Below are 14,815 nucleotides of genomic sequence, written 5' to 3'. Positions count from 1 at the left end.
TGACCATGTGCTGACCCCTGGGGAGTCACACCCCCCACCCCCAATCCCAGCCCGCCCACCACATCCCCACCCAGGGAGGCTCACTCACCAGGTAGTATCTCTCCCGGAAGCTGGGGGTGTTTGGGGGTGTCCAGTTGTACAAGGAGCCCTTCCTGCTGCCTATGGAGAACTTGCCCGGGGGGCTGGGTGACACCAGGAAGCTCTCGGTATCAAATGGGCTGGAGGAGAGCAGAGGCCAGGGTGTCATCGACGGCCGGAGGACATCGGACCACAGACAGGACCAGGGGACTTGAGACAGAGGCTCAGTGTGGGGGGGCGTGGACAGGCACAGTGGAGGGACTCCAGGTCCCCCCTCTGAAGCCTCCCGGAAACGTCTCAGATATCCATTGCCCCGAGGGTCCTTAGCCAAATGGGGAGGGGCAGCGATTGGCGCCCTTGGAGGGGCCGATGAATGACCCCCCTTTGGAGGCCCTTTGAGAAGCTCAGCAGAGCAGCAGCGGACACTCAGAGCTGCCATCTTCTGCGTAAACCACATCACCGCCCCCCACAGGTTCCTCCCGGGTCAGGGGGCTCCCGTCACAGTCCTGGGGGAAGATACAGACCTGCGGGGGAAGCACGAGAAGCGACGCTCCAGCCAGGCCCTTGCCTGTCCTTGGAGCTGCCAGGGCTGGGTCAGCCCTCCCTGCCTCGTGGACACCGGCTTGCCTGTCTGCACGCTGGCCCTGCTCACAGCGTCTAGAGCCCAGCTCAGCCACGAGGGCCCACAGCCCAGGGGCCCTGCCTGGATGCCTGTCCTGCCCGCCCAGGGCACTTATGGGCCAGCCGGACGCCTGGGTCCTTGGACCTTCCCGACCTGGGGTTGCAGGGTGCTGCAGGGCCACCCCCTGCCCTGACCGCTTGAGCGGTGTGCTCACCCCCACTAGACAAATGCAGGCACTGAAGCGGGAGTGTCATTCCTCCAAGTCCACCCAGTTCACCCCCAGGGAGAAAAGACAGACTGGCCCCAACTGGTCAGAACGGGCACCAGAGTAGAGGAAGCGTGTGTCTGCCCCTTTGCTCCTGCAGCACCTGCTCTGGGGAGTCAGGAGAAGGGAATTTCCTCGAAACACAAGGTTTCATTTGGCGATTAAAAAAAAAAGATCTCTGCTACCAAAAACCAAAACCTGTGGAAACCACCAGGGTGGGATGCTCAGTGGAAAGCCCCACACTAGGCCGGGGTGCTTCCCACGAGCGTCCCCCATCCGTGGCGGTGGCCCAGGGGGACCGCAGGGTGACCGCTCACCCCTGTGCCTGGTGGGCGCTGGGGTCAGCAGGTAAGGAGATGGTGGGTGTAGGAAGGCAGAGGTGGGTTTCTCCTGGGAATCCAGCCCAGGAGGCTGCCATAAAGGGTCCTGGCCGGCCCCGGTCTTTAATAGCCACTAATTCAAAAGTGAAAAAAAAGAGAATTTAAACGCGGGGCGGGGGTCAGGCCGCAGCATGGACAGGGCTGCAGAAAGGGGTCTGGTCTGAGCCCCTGCTTGTCTAGGTGGCAGCCTGAGGGCGGGCCGCCCCGGGCGGATGCTGGGGTGAGGTCAGGCCACCAGGGGGAGCCGGAGAGGTCTCTCCGCCGTCCTGGATGGGGCGGGTTTGGGGCCGACCCCACTCTCCCTAGGCCCCTGCCCCCACCACCCCCGCCCACCCCCCACCCCTCCGGAGGGGCAGCGGGGAAGCGGCCGCCCGCACTCACTTCCACAGCACCTCCAGCTGCAGCTTGATGGTGCCCAGCTCTGTGATGTCCACCACGATGACCTGCGGCCGGGTGGTGAAGAAGTCGGTAATGTCGCAGGTCACGGCGCCCACCGCCAGCGAGCTCAGGCCGCGCAGCTCCGTCACCTGGGGGAGGGCGAAGCGGTGGGTGTGGGCGCCGCGCCCCCACTCCCTCCCGCTCCGCCCTCCGCCCCCCGGCCCCACCCACCTTGATCTCGAAGTTCTCGTGCAGGGTGGGGATGAAGGCCTTCTCCTCCTCGTCCCAGGTCTGGCTGTCGTCCGACTCGATGCGGCCCCGCAGCTTCCAGCGTTGGCGGCCCAGACGCAGGAGCACCTGTGCGCCAGGGCCGAGAAAGGAGCGGTCAGCCACGCCCCCTTGCCACCCCCTGGGGGCCCTCCCTGCCAACTGGGGCGGGGGACAGGAACCCAGCGGAGACCCTGGTTCCCAGAAACCCCACTTCCGAAGGCCTGGCGGGGAGCCCTGAGGACGGATCCCAGAGGGCGGGCGTACCTCGTACTGGTCTCCAGGACAAAGACGTGCGTAGCCCACCAAGCCTGGAACACAGAGACGGGCTCGTCTCTCCGCTGTCCACTGTCCTTACCCCGTGGGTCACAGGCCCTCAAGCGGGGAGCCCCCCGCCACACTGGGGGTCATCAGCTTCCGGGGATGGGCAGTGAGCTAAGCCATCAGGATGACAAGGGGCAGACCAGGGCCCTCACTTTCAACTCAGAGAGCGGGCGGGACTTGCCCGAGGTCACAAGTCACAGGAGTGGAAACCCGGGCTGGGCCTGGAACCCTGGGGTTCTGACCATCACCCCCCACCCTCAGCACAAGCCCCAGGTCCCAGAGAAGGCCCGAGGCTCCACCCAGACTGCCCCCACCCCAGCCCAGCCCTGTCACCTTTCATCCTGACGCGGAACTCGCCCAGGTGAACCTCCAGGGCCCCCTCGATAAACCACATGTCCTGCAAAGCCCCACAGGAGGCGGCTCACCGCCTGCCCTGGGATGGACCACGGGGCAGGCACGGACCCTGCCAGACAGAGACCCCCCACCCCCGGGGGCAGAGGCAGAGGCTGCCTCAGGGCCCCGTGAGCCCCCACACCGGCCCTCCGCCACCCACCTCGGCGCATTCCTGCAGGCTGCGGCTCAGCTCCTGCAGGCTCTCCCTGGAGGCGCGGCTGGGCGGGCGCTGGGAGAAGGCCCGCTGCATGCTGGAGGCGCCGTCGCGCAGGCGGCACTGGATGCAGTAGCCCTCATAGAGCTCGTCCACCTGCGGGCGCACGCACCGGGACTGTCTCCCCACCCAGCCCCTCAGGAGGCCACACCCCACGTCGTGCTGGCCCCGCCCACCTGCGGGCGCACGCACCGGGACTGTCTCCCCACCCCAGCCCCTCAGGAGGCCACACCCCACGTCGTGCTGGCCCCGCCCCCAGCGCACGTGCGCCCTCGGGGGCAGGGACCGCGTCTGTCCCATGCACTCCGCATCCCCAGCACCTGGCAGCGGCTGGCGCACAGCTCAGGCACGATAAAAACTAGTGAGCGGGATGGGTGGATGCGGTTTTCAGCGGTCAAACAGGGAAGCTGCGTGTGTGATGTTCCGTCCACCCGCGGGGCTCCCAGGGAGCAGAGCGAGTTCATGGAGGGGTTTGCCCACATAAAGCTTGAGGGACTTGCTGTGTGACCTTGAGCCCGTCGTGTCCCTCTCCGGGCCTCTACAGCCCCGTCCGTACAACCGGGTGGTTGGACTCATCACTCGGCCCTCTAACCCCATCCCCTGATCCCCACCTCTGGGCTCAGCCCCCACGGTCTCTGCACCCCCTTGGCTTTCTGCAGCCACCTGGCACCCAGAGAGCCTTCCTCCACTGACGGCACAGAGGTCCCCCCCTCAAGCAGAGAGGCGCCCCCGAAACCAGGCTGACCTTGCTGATGTGAAACTCCATCTTCCGAATGTGCCTCTCCACTGAGCGTGTTTGCTTCTCCCAGAAGAAGAGAAGGTGCTTTAAAAGGAGCCTGGGCCACCCCCCACCCCAAGCCCACACCACTCTCCTGCAGGTCCTGACACAGAGCTGGGCTCGAAGTCAGGCCAGCCCCTCACTATCCCTAAGGAAGGCTCATGGCCGAGCCTCAGTTTCCCCATCTGTCAAGTGGGGAGGAAACCCAAGTATTCCTCCCATAGGATGGCCGGGGGATGGAAGACCCACGAAGACATTATTCCCATCCAGCCAAGCCTAGCCGCGGCCCGCCTTGCTTACCCCATGCGGAGAGAAGTTTCCCTCACCTTGTCCAGATCGTAATAGAAAGCCTGTTGGAGGGGGAGGTGTCAGGGCTCCAGCGTTCCTCCAAGACCCGTGAGCCTCCATCCCAGGGGCGCCCGAGCTCAGAGGACAAAAAGCCAGCGGCCGCTCCGTCCTCCGAGGCCTGCAGTCAGCAAGCTGCGGTCCAGGCCGGGCAGGAAGAATGAGCGAACACATGGGCTTTGGGGGAGCCAGCTAAGGCCTGACTCTACGTGCCAGCTGTGTGTCCCAGGCAAGCTTCTCTGCCTCTCTGAGCCTCCATCTCCTTTTGAAAGAGGAGACACCATCATGCCTACCCCACAGCGTTGTTATGAAAAGGACGGTGCAAATTCAACGAGAGGGGAACCACTGTGATTTGCTTATTTAAGGGGCGACTTCAGCCACAACCAGATACTCGGAAGAGGCAGCCGGCGGCACCAGGAGTTCAGATGGAAGGAGACTGGGCCATCCCCGCCAGGCGCCATGGTACAGCCAGTGAAAAGAATCTATTGTCAGGGTGAGGGGGTCTCTGTGCAAAGGGCCAGAGAGTAAATAGCGCAGCTTGGGCCTGCCACATGGTTCCTGCCTCTGGAGCGTGAAAAGCAGCCACAAACAGTGTGCCCACGATGGGTGTGCCTATGATCATGTAAGTTATTTCCAAAACAGGCCCTGCCTTGCCCGCGTGGGTTAGGGTCACTATATCTGAGCCTGGACAAATTTCCACAAAGTTGGCGACCACCAACGAAAAGAAGTAAGACAGGGGAGAGTTTGCAGGTTGTGACTTCACTTTGTAAGGTGACCCTTACAGATCCCTCTATATATATACACAGTCTGCGTACTTGCAGTAAGGTGGCGAGGGAGGAAAATATGGAAAGATAAATACTAGATGATCCTCAAGGGTTAAACAGGATGGGACAGAGAAGATCGGGGAGGGGGGTCAGTCAAGCAATAGGGAAAAGATGGTTGACCACCCCCCAGAGGGGCGTCTGCTTTCCTAGGTGTGCATCTGTGACATCGTATATGTGGGATTATGAGATGAAAACCCTATGTAAGAAATTAAGAAATGGGGAAGTTCCCAAGGCTTTGGAAAGAACAGTAACTATACAGCAATTTCTCAGAGACTGGGAACCTGGCCCCACGTGCTTCGTCCCTCTGGGTGGCCCCTTCACAGCCTCAGTGTACCCACCTATGAAATGGGAGCAGCTAAAACATACAGACCTCTACACAAGCCTCGCCTTCCTCAGAGTTACTTCTAGAAGGGAGAGACAGAGACAGCTGAATAGCCGCAGCTGTTGGAGAGGGAGGTGTGACAAGTGCAGCCAGATAGAGACGAGGGGGCCGAGAGGGACTCCCCAGGACTGGAAAAAACCTGAGTGCTGGAGAGACACAGGTCCCCCGTGGGGGGGGTCCTGGAAATGCCAGCAGATAAATGACAAGACAGCCAGTTCCATTTAAATTTCAAATGAACGATGGATAAAGTTTCTTTTTTAGTGTAACTATGTCCTGAAGGTGGCAGGGGACATACTTACACTGAAAAATGATTTGTTATTTATCTGAAAATCAAATTTAACGGGGCATCGTATTTTTTTTGGTTTGTTTTTGGTATTGGGCTTTTCTGGAGTTTTGTTTTTTGTTTTGGGTCCAAGTGAGGTTCATTCATTAAAAATAAAGCCTACTCTGTCGGCCTCTGCGTTCCCAAGACTGAGGTTCACACCCACGAGGCAGGCAAGGGGGTGAACCCGGGCACTCGGCTGGGAGGGGCTGGGGAGGGGTCTCACCAGCCTGGAATTCCTGCGAGTGTCCTTGTGGCGTCCCGTCAGGTAATCCAGCTCGGCCTGCTGGGCGCACAGATGCTCCCTGCGGGGAGGGCGAGGGAGAGGAGTTTGGGAAGGAGAAGAGGAAGGAACGAAATGGGCAGGGGCGCGGTGCTCCACGGAGGAGGCAGCCACGGCCGGGCCTGGGGAGAAGCGGGGTGCTCAGCAGACTCAAGGGTCAGAGGGCAGAGCCAGACCCCCCGCCGAGAACCCGGCCCCCCGCCCGCTCTGCCTCCGCATCCCACACACTGTGTGCCCTGCACTGTGCCAAGCGGGAATTCCCCCAACAGCCCTGCCAACAGGAGGGAGCTGCTGTTATTATACCCATTTTAGAGATGGGCAAACTGACTCGGAAGCCACCCAGTACAGGGTCCACAAGGCAGGGAAGAGTCTGAACCCAGATCTGAAAACAGGTGATGGCTTCCAGAGGCCAATATCCTCCCCCCAGCCATGGGAGCTGTGGGGGGCAGGGAGCGGGGAGGACACGCCTTCCTCACAGACAAAGGCTGGCTGTCCTGCTGTCTGGATGGCCGGGACCAGAATGGGTCTTAGCAAACCCCTATTTTGGAAAACACAGAAAAAGCCGTGGGTCCGAGGGAGACTTTTCACATTGTGTTTTGCAGCCAATGAGACTCTTGAGAGTCCCTTGGACTGCAAGGAGACCAAACCAGCCCATCCTAAAGGAAATCAGCCCTGAATATTCACTGGAAGGACTGATGCTGAGGCTGAAGCTCCAATACTTTGGCCACCTGATGCGAAGAACTGACTCATTTGAAAAGACTCTGAGGCTGGGAAAGACTGAAGGCAGGAGGAAAAGGGGTCAACAGAGATGAGATGGTTGGATGGCATCACCGACTCAATGGACATGAGTTTGAGCAAACTCCAGGAGATGGTGATGGACAGGGAGGCCTGGCGTGCTGCAGGCCCTGGGGTCGCAAAGAGTCAGACACGACTGAGTGGCTGAACTGAACTGAACTCTGTGGCTGGCACTTGATAAACCTCCAATAAAAATATGGGGAATAAGTGACTGACTCCTCTGTCCGAGCCTCTGCTCAGTCAATCAGTCATTCTCTCCTTCACTCAAGCCCAGCCGCCCTGGCCCTGACCTCCGGCTCCTCTGCAAGCTCCTACCACAGGGCCTTTGCATGTGCTTTCCCTCTGCCCGGGATGTTTGTCCCCCAGAGGCCAGCGTCATGGGTCCTTCTCAGAAACAGCCAGGACATCCTCAGGGAGGCCTCCGGACCACCCTGCGTGCAGGCCCCCCAGGTGCTGCCTCTCCACCACGCCCACTCCTCACTGCCCTCAGGGTGCGTGGAAGTTACGGTGTTGACCACATTACTCCTTTATGGCCATCGGCCCTGCCCGCCGTGGGTGTTCTCCATGGCAACAGGGCCCCTGCCATTATTCCCTCATCCCGGCGCCCAAGGAAGGGGCCGAGCATGTGGCTGCACCCAGGACATGCTTGTTGACTAAACGGATAACCAGGAGCTCACTCTGTGGCCGCGCACAGACAAGACCCACCCCCGACGCCGAGGGAGAGGCAGAGAGGAGCAAGCGGACGAGGCCAAAGGATGCAACGGGCAGCACACTGCCTCCTTACTTGAGCCCCCTCTTCAACGCTTCGAAGATCTTCTTCACTTGCTGGGGCTTGGGGTCTGAACAGACGCACCCCTTCCTCAGCGTGCCGTACGTCTTGGAGGATTTCGCAGGCATCCGAGATCTCACTGAGTTCCTGTGGACGGACTTTCTGTGAGAAGGATGGGGGGGATCAGGGTGGGGGTCTGGGCATGGCCCTTCTCGGGGACAAGCCCTTCGGGAATGGTGGCCAGAGCCCCAGGCAGTCAGGAGACCTCGCTGAGTCCTGCCCCCAAGCTGCATGGTCTCAAGAAGGTTGTCAAGACTCCCTGGGACTCAGCTTCCTCATCTGCAAAATGAGCGCTTGAATTTGAAGATGAACCTGATATGAGAAATTAGCCTAGAGTGAGCAATACAATCCAGCAGCCTGAATGCCAATGCTGTCTGTCTGTCTGCGCTCTTCAGCAAGCTCTGTGCAGGCGAAGCAGCATGAAGACCAAACCGTAGTCCAGTGGCGTTCCCAGGCCGGGCACCTGTTGGCTTTGGCGGCCCAGCATCCACCCCCCTCCCTCTGTTAACAGCGCCTCAGTTTTCCTCTGGGGTGTCTCCCCAGCCCTGCTCTTTATTCATGTAGTCTGGCGAGAGCTGGAGTGACAAATTGCCACACTCATGAACACGCACACACATGCATCCACAGGCATTCTGAGGCAAACCGCTGTCCCAAGCCTGGACTAGCCAACACATCCCTCCCCCGGAAAGAGAACTTCTCCCCCTTCCTGGGCTTTCTCGGTGCGCTGAGCAGCAGGCTCCAGCCCCGTGCACTGGGACCCACTCAGGGGACCGCTGAGCAACAAGAGCTGGGAGAGGCCGCCCCTGGAGCGGACCATCCACCGGCTCCACGCGCTCAGGAGAAGGAGGGAGGAGCAACTGGTCTCATCTAAGACTCTATATCTTGGGAGGTTTCTGTGTCAAAGCAACTTCACTTCTACACTAATACACTACCCGAGCCTCAGTTTTTTTCATCTGTAAAATGGGGAATACAGCAGAACCTGAATCAGAGGGTAATGCTAAAAATTCTCCCAGATACCAAGTCAAAGGTTTGGCAGGGTGGGGTCAGTTAGTAGGTGCTTAATAAATGTCCATTACTGTTGAAGTAATGGTATCCTATCTGTATCCTTCCCTGTAACACAGCCTGGAAGACAGCAGGGGCTCAGTAAATACTGAACTAAGCTGAACAAGGGAAATGCCACATGTCAAGGGCCCTTGGCTGGACCCTGAAGGAAGAGCAGGAACACAGGTACCTCCACCCCCAAGAAGGGTGTTCCAGGTGAGCGGACAGACTGAGCAAGGGTGGAGAGGAGCCGGCGGAGTTGTGTGTGATGGGGGCGGTGGTCCCGCAGGGCGAGGCTTGACTGAAGCAGAGGCGGGAAGATGCTGGGAGGTGCTGCATCTTGGGCCCTACCTGCCTTGGGGACCCCGGGACGGGTGTGGGGAGGAGAGCGTTAGGTCCTAGCAAAGTTCCAGCTTCAAAGACCTTAACAGTGACAACTAAGATTTCCACAGAGCAGAGAAAATGAAGCCCTAGCCTGCAGCTCCTGGGCCGCTGGATTCACCGACACCATCCCCCCAACGGCCCAGGGAGCCGAGTGATAAGACGCAGCAGAAGGGTACACGCTGAGCACCCGCTGTTGCCCGGTGCTTGCTAAAGGCTTTGAATAAATAGTGACGTGCACAGCCACCCTAAGTGGGGCTTTCTCTGAGCCAGGCACCTTGATGGGAGCCAAGGGGCCAGAGGCCTAATCTTGGAGGCTCAAGGTCCTCAGAGAATGGGGTCGGGACTTGGGGTCCGGAAAGTAGGCAGGAGGCCAGCAGGACAGAGCTCCAGCTCCTTCACCAGGCCTGGGAGCAGGCCACTGGGCCACCAATGAGCCGTGGTCCCCACAAGGGCTGGCAGGGTGCTGGGCTGCCTTTCCAGTCTAGTCAGGACGCTGCCCGCTCCATGGACGGTCACAGAGACCTGCGGTCGACTCAGGAGCGCTGTCCTGCCCCCCTGCTGACGGGGACCAAGCCCCGAGCCCCGTGCTTCCCCAGCGTGGATGCCACATCACAAACCAGCGTGCCAGAGATTCAGATCCAAGCCTTGCCCAGGCATGCTGAGAACTCCGTCCCAAGGATGGTGTGGGAAAGAAGGATCTGGAACCCCACCCTGGAAACCTCGGGGCCTCGCCAAGCTAGAAACTCATATCATTTCTTGGGACACAGCTCCTGGTCAGCTGCCCATGTCCAAATCCTAACCCCAGAGATCACGGGTACTTAATCTGCTGGAGCCTCAGTTTTGCCATCTGTAAAAGAGGGATGATGAGAAGGCACGTCCCACAGAGTTATCATGAGATAGTCATTCACTCAGGAAATATTTACTGAGCTCCTATTACGCACAGATGCCATTCCAGGAGCCGGGACTAGCACAGTGACCAAAACAGTGACAAAACCTCCACCCTGTGAGCTGCCCTGCCATCTGTAAAATGAGGACCAGAGGAAGGGTTGCTGTGACAGTGAGTAAATGTAAAGAGATTCAAGCAGCTCCCAGGAAAGAGTAAGTGCTATATATATGCTGGAGTTAATAAGGTGATTTTTTAAAGTGCATACATCATTTATATCATACAGCAACTATTTATTTTCGTTGTTTAGTTGCTAGGTCATGTCTTAGCACGACTTAGCCCAGCGGACTCTTTTGCCTCCAGGCTCCTCTGTCCATGGGATTTCCCAGGCAAGAACACTGGAGTGGGTTGCCATTTCCTGCTGCAGAAGGTCCTTCCGACCCAGGGATGGAACCTGCGTCTCCTGCACTGGCAGGGGATTCTTTATCACTGAGCCACCTGGAAAGCCCACAACAACTATACTCCAATTGAAAAGTTATAATCGGATAGTACCTAGAGCCCAGAAAAAACAAAGGCCGGATAATGAATTTCAATAGGTTGACCAGGGAAGGCTCCTCCATTCAGGCCGTGCTTGACCAGGTAACGTGCATGGAGCCCTGGCATAAGCCTGTCACATCAGTAGCGCTCACCCCTGCACCTGCTGTCGCTGTTATCCACACACTGTACGTCCAGTGACACTTTGCACAGCCCAGGAAGGGGCTCTGTGCCTCGCTCTCCCACCCTCCCGGATGCCCTGTCACCCACCTCTTAGCACACAGCCTCCGCAAAGTTGGCATCTCCAGGCCGGCAGGGACAGGCAGGATTGTAGCCTCGAGAGAAGCAGGTTTCAGACAGGCTAGGGCCCCCGGCAGGAGAAGGCAATAGCAACCCACTCCAGTACGCTTGCCTGGAGAATCCCAGGGACAGAGGAGCCTGTTGGGCTGCCGTCTATGGGGTCGCGCAGAGTCGGACACGACTGACGAGACTTAGCAGCAGCAGCAGGGCCCCCAGCAGGTGGGCAGGGAGGCAGGTGCAGTGGGCACGCCACTAGGAGGTGGGGCTGCAGGAGCCCCGCTCACCTGCCAGCTCCCGGGGCCCCACGGTCCCCAGCGGGTGCGCACCCTGGCCAGCCCCACTTCCATCTACCTGGAGGCTTCCCTGCCCTTGGTCTCCAGCTGTGCCTGAAAGCACGGTCTCCCGGGGAAGCTCTGTGCCCTGTGCGCCTGTCTGAGGTCCCACGGAGCAGGTATGGCGGCCACTCGGAGCCGGCATGGTGGCCACTCCAGGGTCAGCAATGCAGCCTCCGGATGGTGAAATCAGGTTGCATGTCTGGCCCAGTGTCACAACCGCCAGGGCAGGGAGCACCCTCCAGGGGCGGATGTTACACTAGGACTCAGTAAATATTAAACACCCTCGGCATGCCAGACAAGCTTCCAGATGGGCACGTGCGACCCACTGGACCCATCCCTCACAGGAGGCTGCCAAGCCGGTCGGTCTGCCCGGGGTCGTTGAGAAACATTGGCGGCCCCGGGTGCATGACAGCCGCAGGTGCGGGATCCGGAGGCGGGCGGGGCTGGCGATGGGGCAGTAAATAATAGTATCGACTGGACGTGTTTTGGGTGAAGACTCAGAGTTCGCTGCAAGCTCACCTTTCCTCCTCTGTCGGTGGTTCAATGCCCGGGATGAGGACAGACACCCACACACCTGCCACGGTCGGGTCTGCTCTGGGGGCTCCCTGGGTGCCAGCACGTGCCTCCTGACATCTCTGAGCTCTAGCCCCCATCTGTCCTTTCTCTAGTCTCCTCTCCTTGGAAATCAAGGGCTGATTCTTAGTTTTCACACTGACATTTCCCAGGCATGTCAGCGGAGGAATTCCCAAGGCGAAGGGGACATCGCAGCAGATCCTGGCTCGGGAGTGTCCCTGCGCCACAGCCTGGGGGAGGGGAGACCTGGCTGAGGAACGGCAGGAAGGGGTTAAGAGCAGCCCTGCCTGTCAATCAGGGCAGAAAGGGGACAGTGTCAAGACCTGGCCTTCTTCTTCACCTCCCCACCTTAGTATATATGCCTTATGTTATAATATATTATTATGTATCAATATTTATTACACATGGCCTGGTTATATTAATAACAGTCCTTCATGCCTTAGTGGAAAATTTCCAGATTACTTCCCCAAGTAAATTCTTTGATTATGCAATTAAAAAGAAAAAATGTCCAGAGTCAAAGGGTGCCAGAGCAGGAATGTGGGCTGGGGACACCTAAGTGGAGCCCGGCTCTCCTGTTGTCCCGTCTAAGGTTATTTTTGCCTGACCCGCCCCCACTGCCGAGCGCCTTGGCGAGCGGCTCTGTTTCAGCCCGGTTGGATTACCTGGGCCATTAAGCCAGAAGGTGAGGCCTGAAACCCAATCCCCAGAACCAAGGGTCCGGACCCCTGGGCGCGGGACAGGGACAGGAAGTTAAAGATAGATCTGCTGCTTCCTGCGGTTGCGGCAGCGTCTCCCCCACCCCTGGCGAGGGCACTGCAGAGGGTGAGGCCCGATGGCGGCCACTCAGGAACCTCAGACCCCATCCAGGGTACATCTCCTCTAGAACTCCCTGTGGGGTTGAGAGGGGCTGGACGAGGACCCCCAGGAGGGGCCCGGGACATTTACAGCCACCGAGGCCATCTCTCTCAGACTGGGATACAGACTCTGCAGGCATCTGGTCAAGACAGCCTTGCTGATGACCACTGAGCTCTAGGGTCAACAGGTCAGATCTGCTCAGTTCTCTTTCTGCCCAGAGACCCAAGGAATCCAGGAGAGGCCAGCAAGAGCCCGGGGATCCCCCTTGGCACACTCTTTGTGCAGAGCTCCCAGTGGGGACATTTGCCATGTATACAGGGAGTCCGGAGGCCCCCAGAAGCCTCGCAGGAGGAGAGCTGCCGGCAGGACGGGAGGCAGAATCGGTGATGAGGCAGGGCAAGAGAAAGCGCAGGACCCTTTGGTCAACACTTGCTAAGGATTTTGGGATCGTGACAGCAGAGTGTGGACTGTGAGCACGGGCAGGGTCCACAGACCCCTCCCTGCTGCAGAGCCCAGGGACAGAGCCCGAAGTTCTTCCGTAGAAGTCAGAGGAAGGCGCCCTCCCGGAGGCCCAGCCGCACTCTCGGCTCCACGCACATTCAGCCAGGGCAGGTCCCATGGGCGGGAGGCCCCCGGGGACAGGCACAGCTGTCCTTGGCAGCCCTGTACAGACCCGATGGGGTGGGGGCCCGGTGAAGCCCAAGAAGACGCAGCTCAGAAATGACTGGATGCAGAAACAACGTCGTTCCCTGGCCAGTTTGGACGTAGCCCCTCTCCGCAGCATTTACGGAGCGCCCACTGTATGCTTTCCTCATCATCCCTAGACCCTCTCTGCAGCATTTATGGAGTGCCTACTGTGTGCCTTCCTCATCGCCCCAGCCCCTCTCCACAGCATTTACGGAGCGCCCACTGTATGCTTTCCTCATCATCCCTAGACCCTCTCTGCAGCATTTACGGAGCGCCCACTGTGTGCCTCCCTCATCGCCCCAGCCCCTCTCCACAGCATTTATGGAGCGCCCACTGTGTGCCTCCCTCATCGCCCCAGGCCCTCTCCGCAGCATTTATGGAGCGCCCACTGTATGCTTTCCTCATCATCCCTAGACCCTCTCTGCAGCATTTATGGAGTGCCCACTGTGTGCCTTCCTCATAGGGGCACCCACATGGTCCCTCCTCAGAGGCTTAGTATCAGGGGTGCTGGTGCTAACTCTGAGGCTTTGGCCAAATTTCTCCCCATCTCGGGGCCTCAGTTTCCTCTGTGCCAGCCTGTCCGTGGCTCCCCTCATGCTGTGCATGTCCCAAGAGCCCCCATCGGGTCCTCTCCCTTCCTGAGCACTCTCTCCCCGGCCGGCCGCACTTTCTGCCCCTCAAAGCTCATTCCCACCCCAGGGCCTTTGCACTGCTGTCCCGCTGCCTGGAAGGCCTCCCCACCCTCACGCCCTCTCTGCAGTACTCGACTCCTCTCCCCTCCAGCTTCACTGAACTGGGTCCCTCCTCCCTGTAGCCCCTGCTGCCTGCTTGCCTGCCCTGCTCTAACTCCGTCATGACGCCTGCCTCCAGCTGCACCCAACCCGAGTGTCATTGGCTTAGAGGGTGCAGCCTGGAACAGGGCCTGACCAGAGTCGGTGTCCAGAAATACGTAGGGAATGAATTACAGGTTCCTTAGGGTTTCACCAGACCTCGGCTGGTAAAAGAATCTGCCTGCAATGTAGGAGACCCCAGTGTGATTCCTGGATCGGGAAGATCCTCTGGAGAAGGGAATGGCTACCCGCTCCAGCTTTCTGGCCTGGAGAATTCCACGGACAGAGGAGTCGGGCGGACTACAGTCCACGGGGTCGCAAAGAGTCGGACACTAACTGAACAGCTTTCCCAAGGGTGCTTCCAGGATTTCAAAGCTGGCACACCTCGGAACTGAGGAGCTGAGCGGGGTGAGGGAGATGGGAGGGCCTGAATGAGGGGCCCAGCCTCATGGCGGCAGGGGCCCCCTTCCCCACCCCAGGATACGGCAGTGAAGCTCAGGCCCCTGAGACTCAGCAGGACCGGGCCAGGTGAAGGAGGGTGGGGAGAGTTCTGGGTGGAGGTGGGCGTGGGGCTGAACAAAGGCCCGGAGCAGGCAGAGACACCAGTGGGGGCTCACAGCGCAGCAGCCGGCCAGGCCTGGGGGGCAGGACTGGACTCTGAGTGGGACGGGAGCCCATGGAGGGTCTCAGGAGGGGAGCACCGTGGTGAGCTCAGGTCGCTGACGGGGTCACCGGCCCACCAGGCCCTGCGCCCTGCTCAGCTGCCGTCACAGTCGCTTGGCCGGCAGCTGGCGGGCCCCTCAGGATGCCAGGGCCGGCAGGGCCGTGGCCCCAGGAGCGGGAACGCAGCTTGCTCCCGGGCACTCCCTGAGGTTAGAGGAGACATCACGGAGCCGTCGTGAACCCAGTTCCGG

The 14,815-nt window shown here is 59.6% G+C and overlaps 1 protein-coding gene across 3 annotated transcripts in view; it reads right to left on the bottom strand.

The window, feature by feature from the left end:
• RIPOR3 (RIPOR family member 3) overlaps positions 1-14,815 on the bottom strand; it is a 72,864-nt gene that overhangs the window by 12,019 nt on the left and 46,030 nt on the right. Inside the window, exons 3-12 of one of the 3 annotated variants that reach the window (XM_070381046.1) lie at positions 7,435-7,566; positions 5,799-5,877; positions 4,026-4,049; positions 3,667-3,720; positions 2,868-3,017; positions 2,648-2,711; positions 2,258-2,301; positions 1,955-2,080; positions 1,727-1,872; positions 89-218 (exon numbers count right to left, since the gene is read on the bottom strand). In XM_070381046.1, coding sequence (XP_070237147.1) covers positions 89-218; positions 1,727-1,872; positions 1,955-2,080; positions 2,258-2,301; positions 2,648-2,711; positions 2,868-3,017; positions 3,667-3,720; positions 4,026-4,049; positions 5,799-5,877; positions 7,435-7,566 — 949 coding nt within the window. Of the gene's footprint in view, positions 1-88; positions 219-1,726; positions 1,873-1,954; positions 2,081-2,257; positions 2,302-2,647; positions 2,712-2,867; positions 3,018-3,666; positions 3,721-4,025; positions 4,050-5,798; positions 5,878-7,434; positions 7,582-14,815 lie in introns of all 3 variants that reach the window. The other 2 variants (XM_070381045.1, XM_070381047.1) reach the window with 2 other exon arrangements.

This window comes from Bos mutus, chromosome 13 (assembly GCF_027580195.1).
Source record: "Bos mutus isolate GX-2022 chromosome 13, NWIPB_WYAK_1.1, whole genome shotgun sequence".
Lineage (NCBI taxonomy): Eukaryota > Metazoa > Chordata > Mammalia > Artiodactyla > Bovidae > Bos > Bos mutus.
Note: the sequence above shows the minus strand (reverse complement) of the source record. Positions and strands in the feature narration are given on the sequence as shown.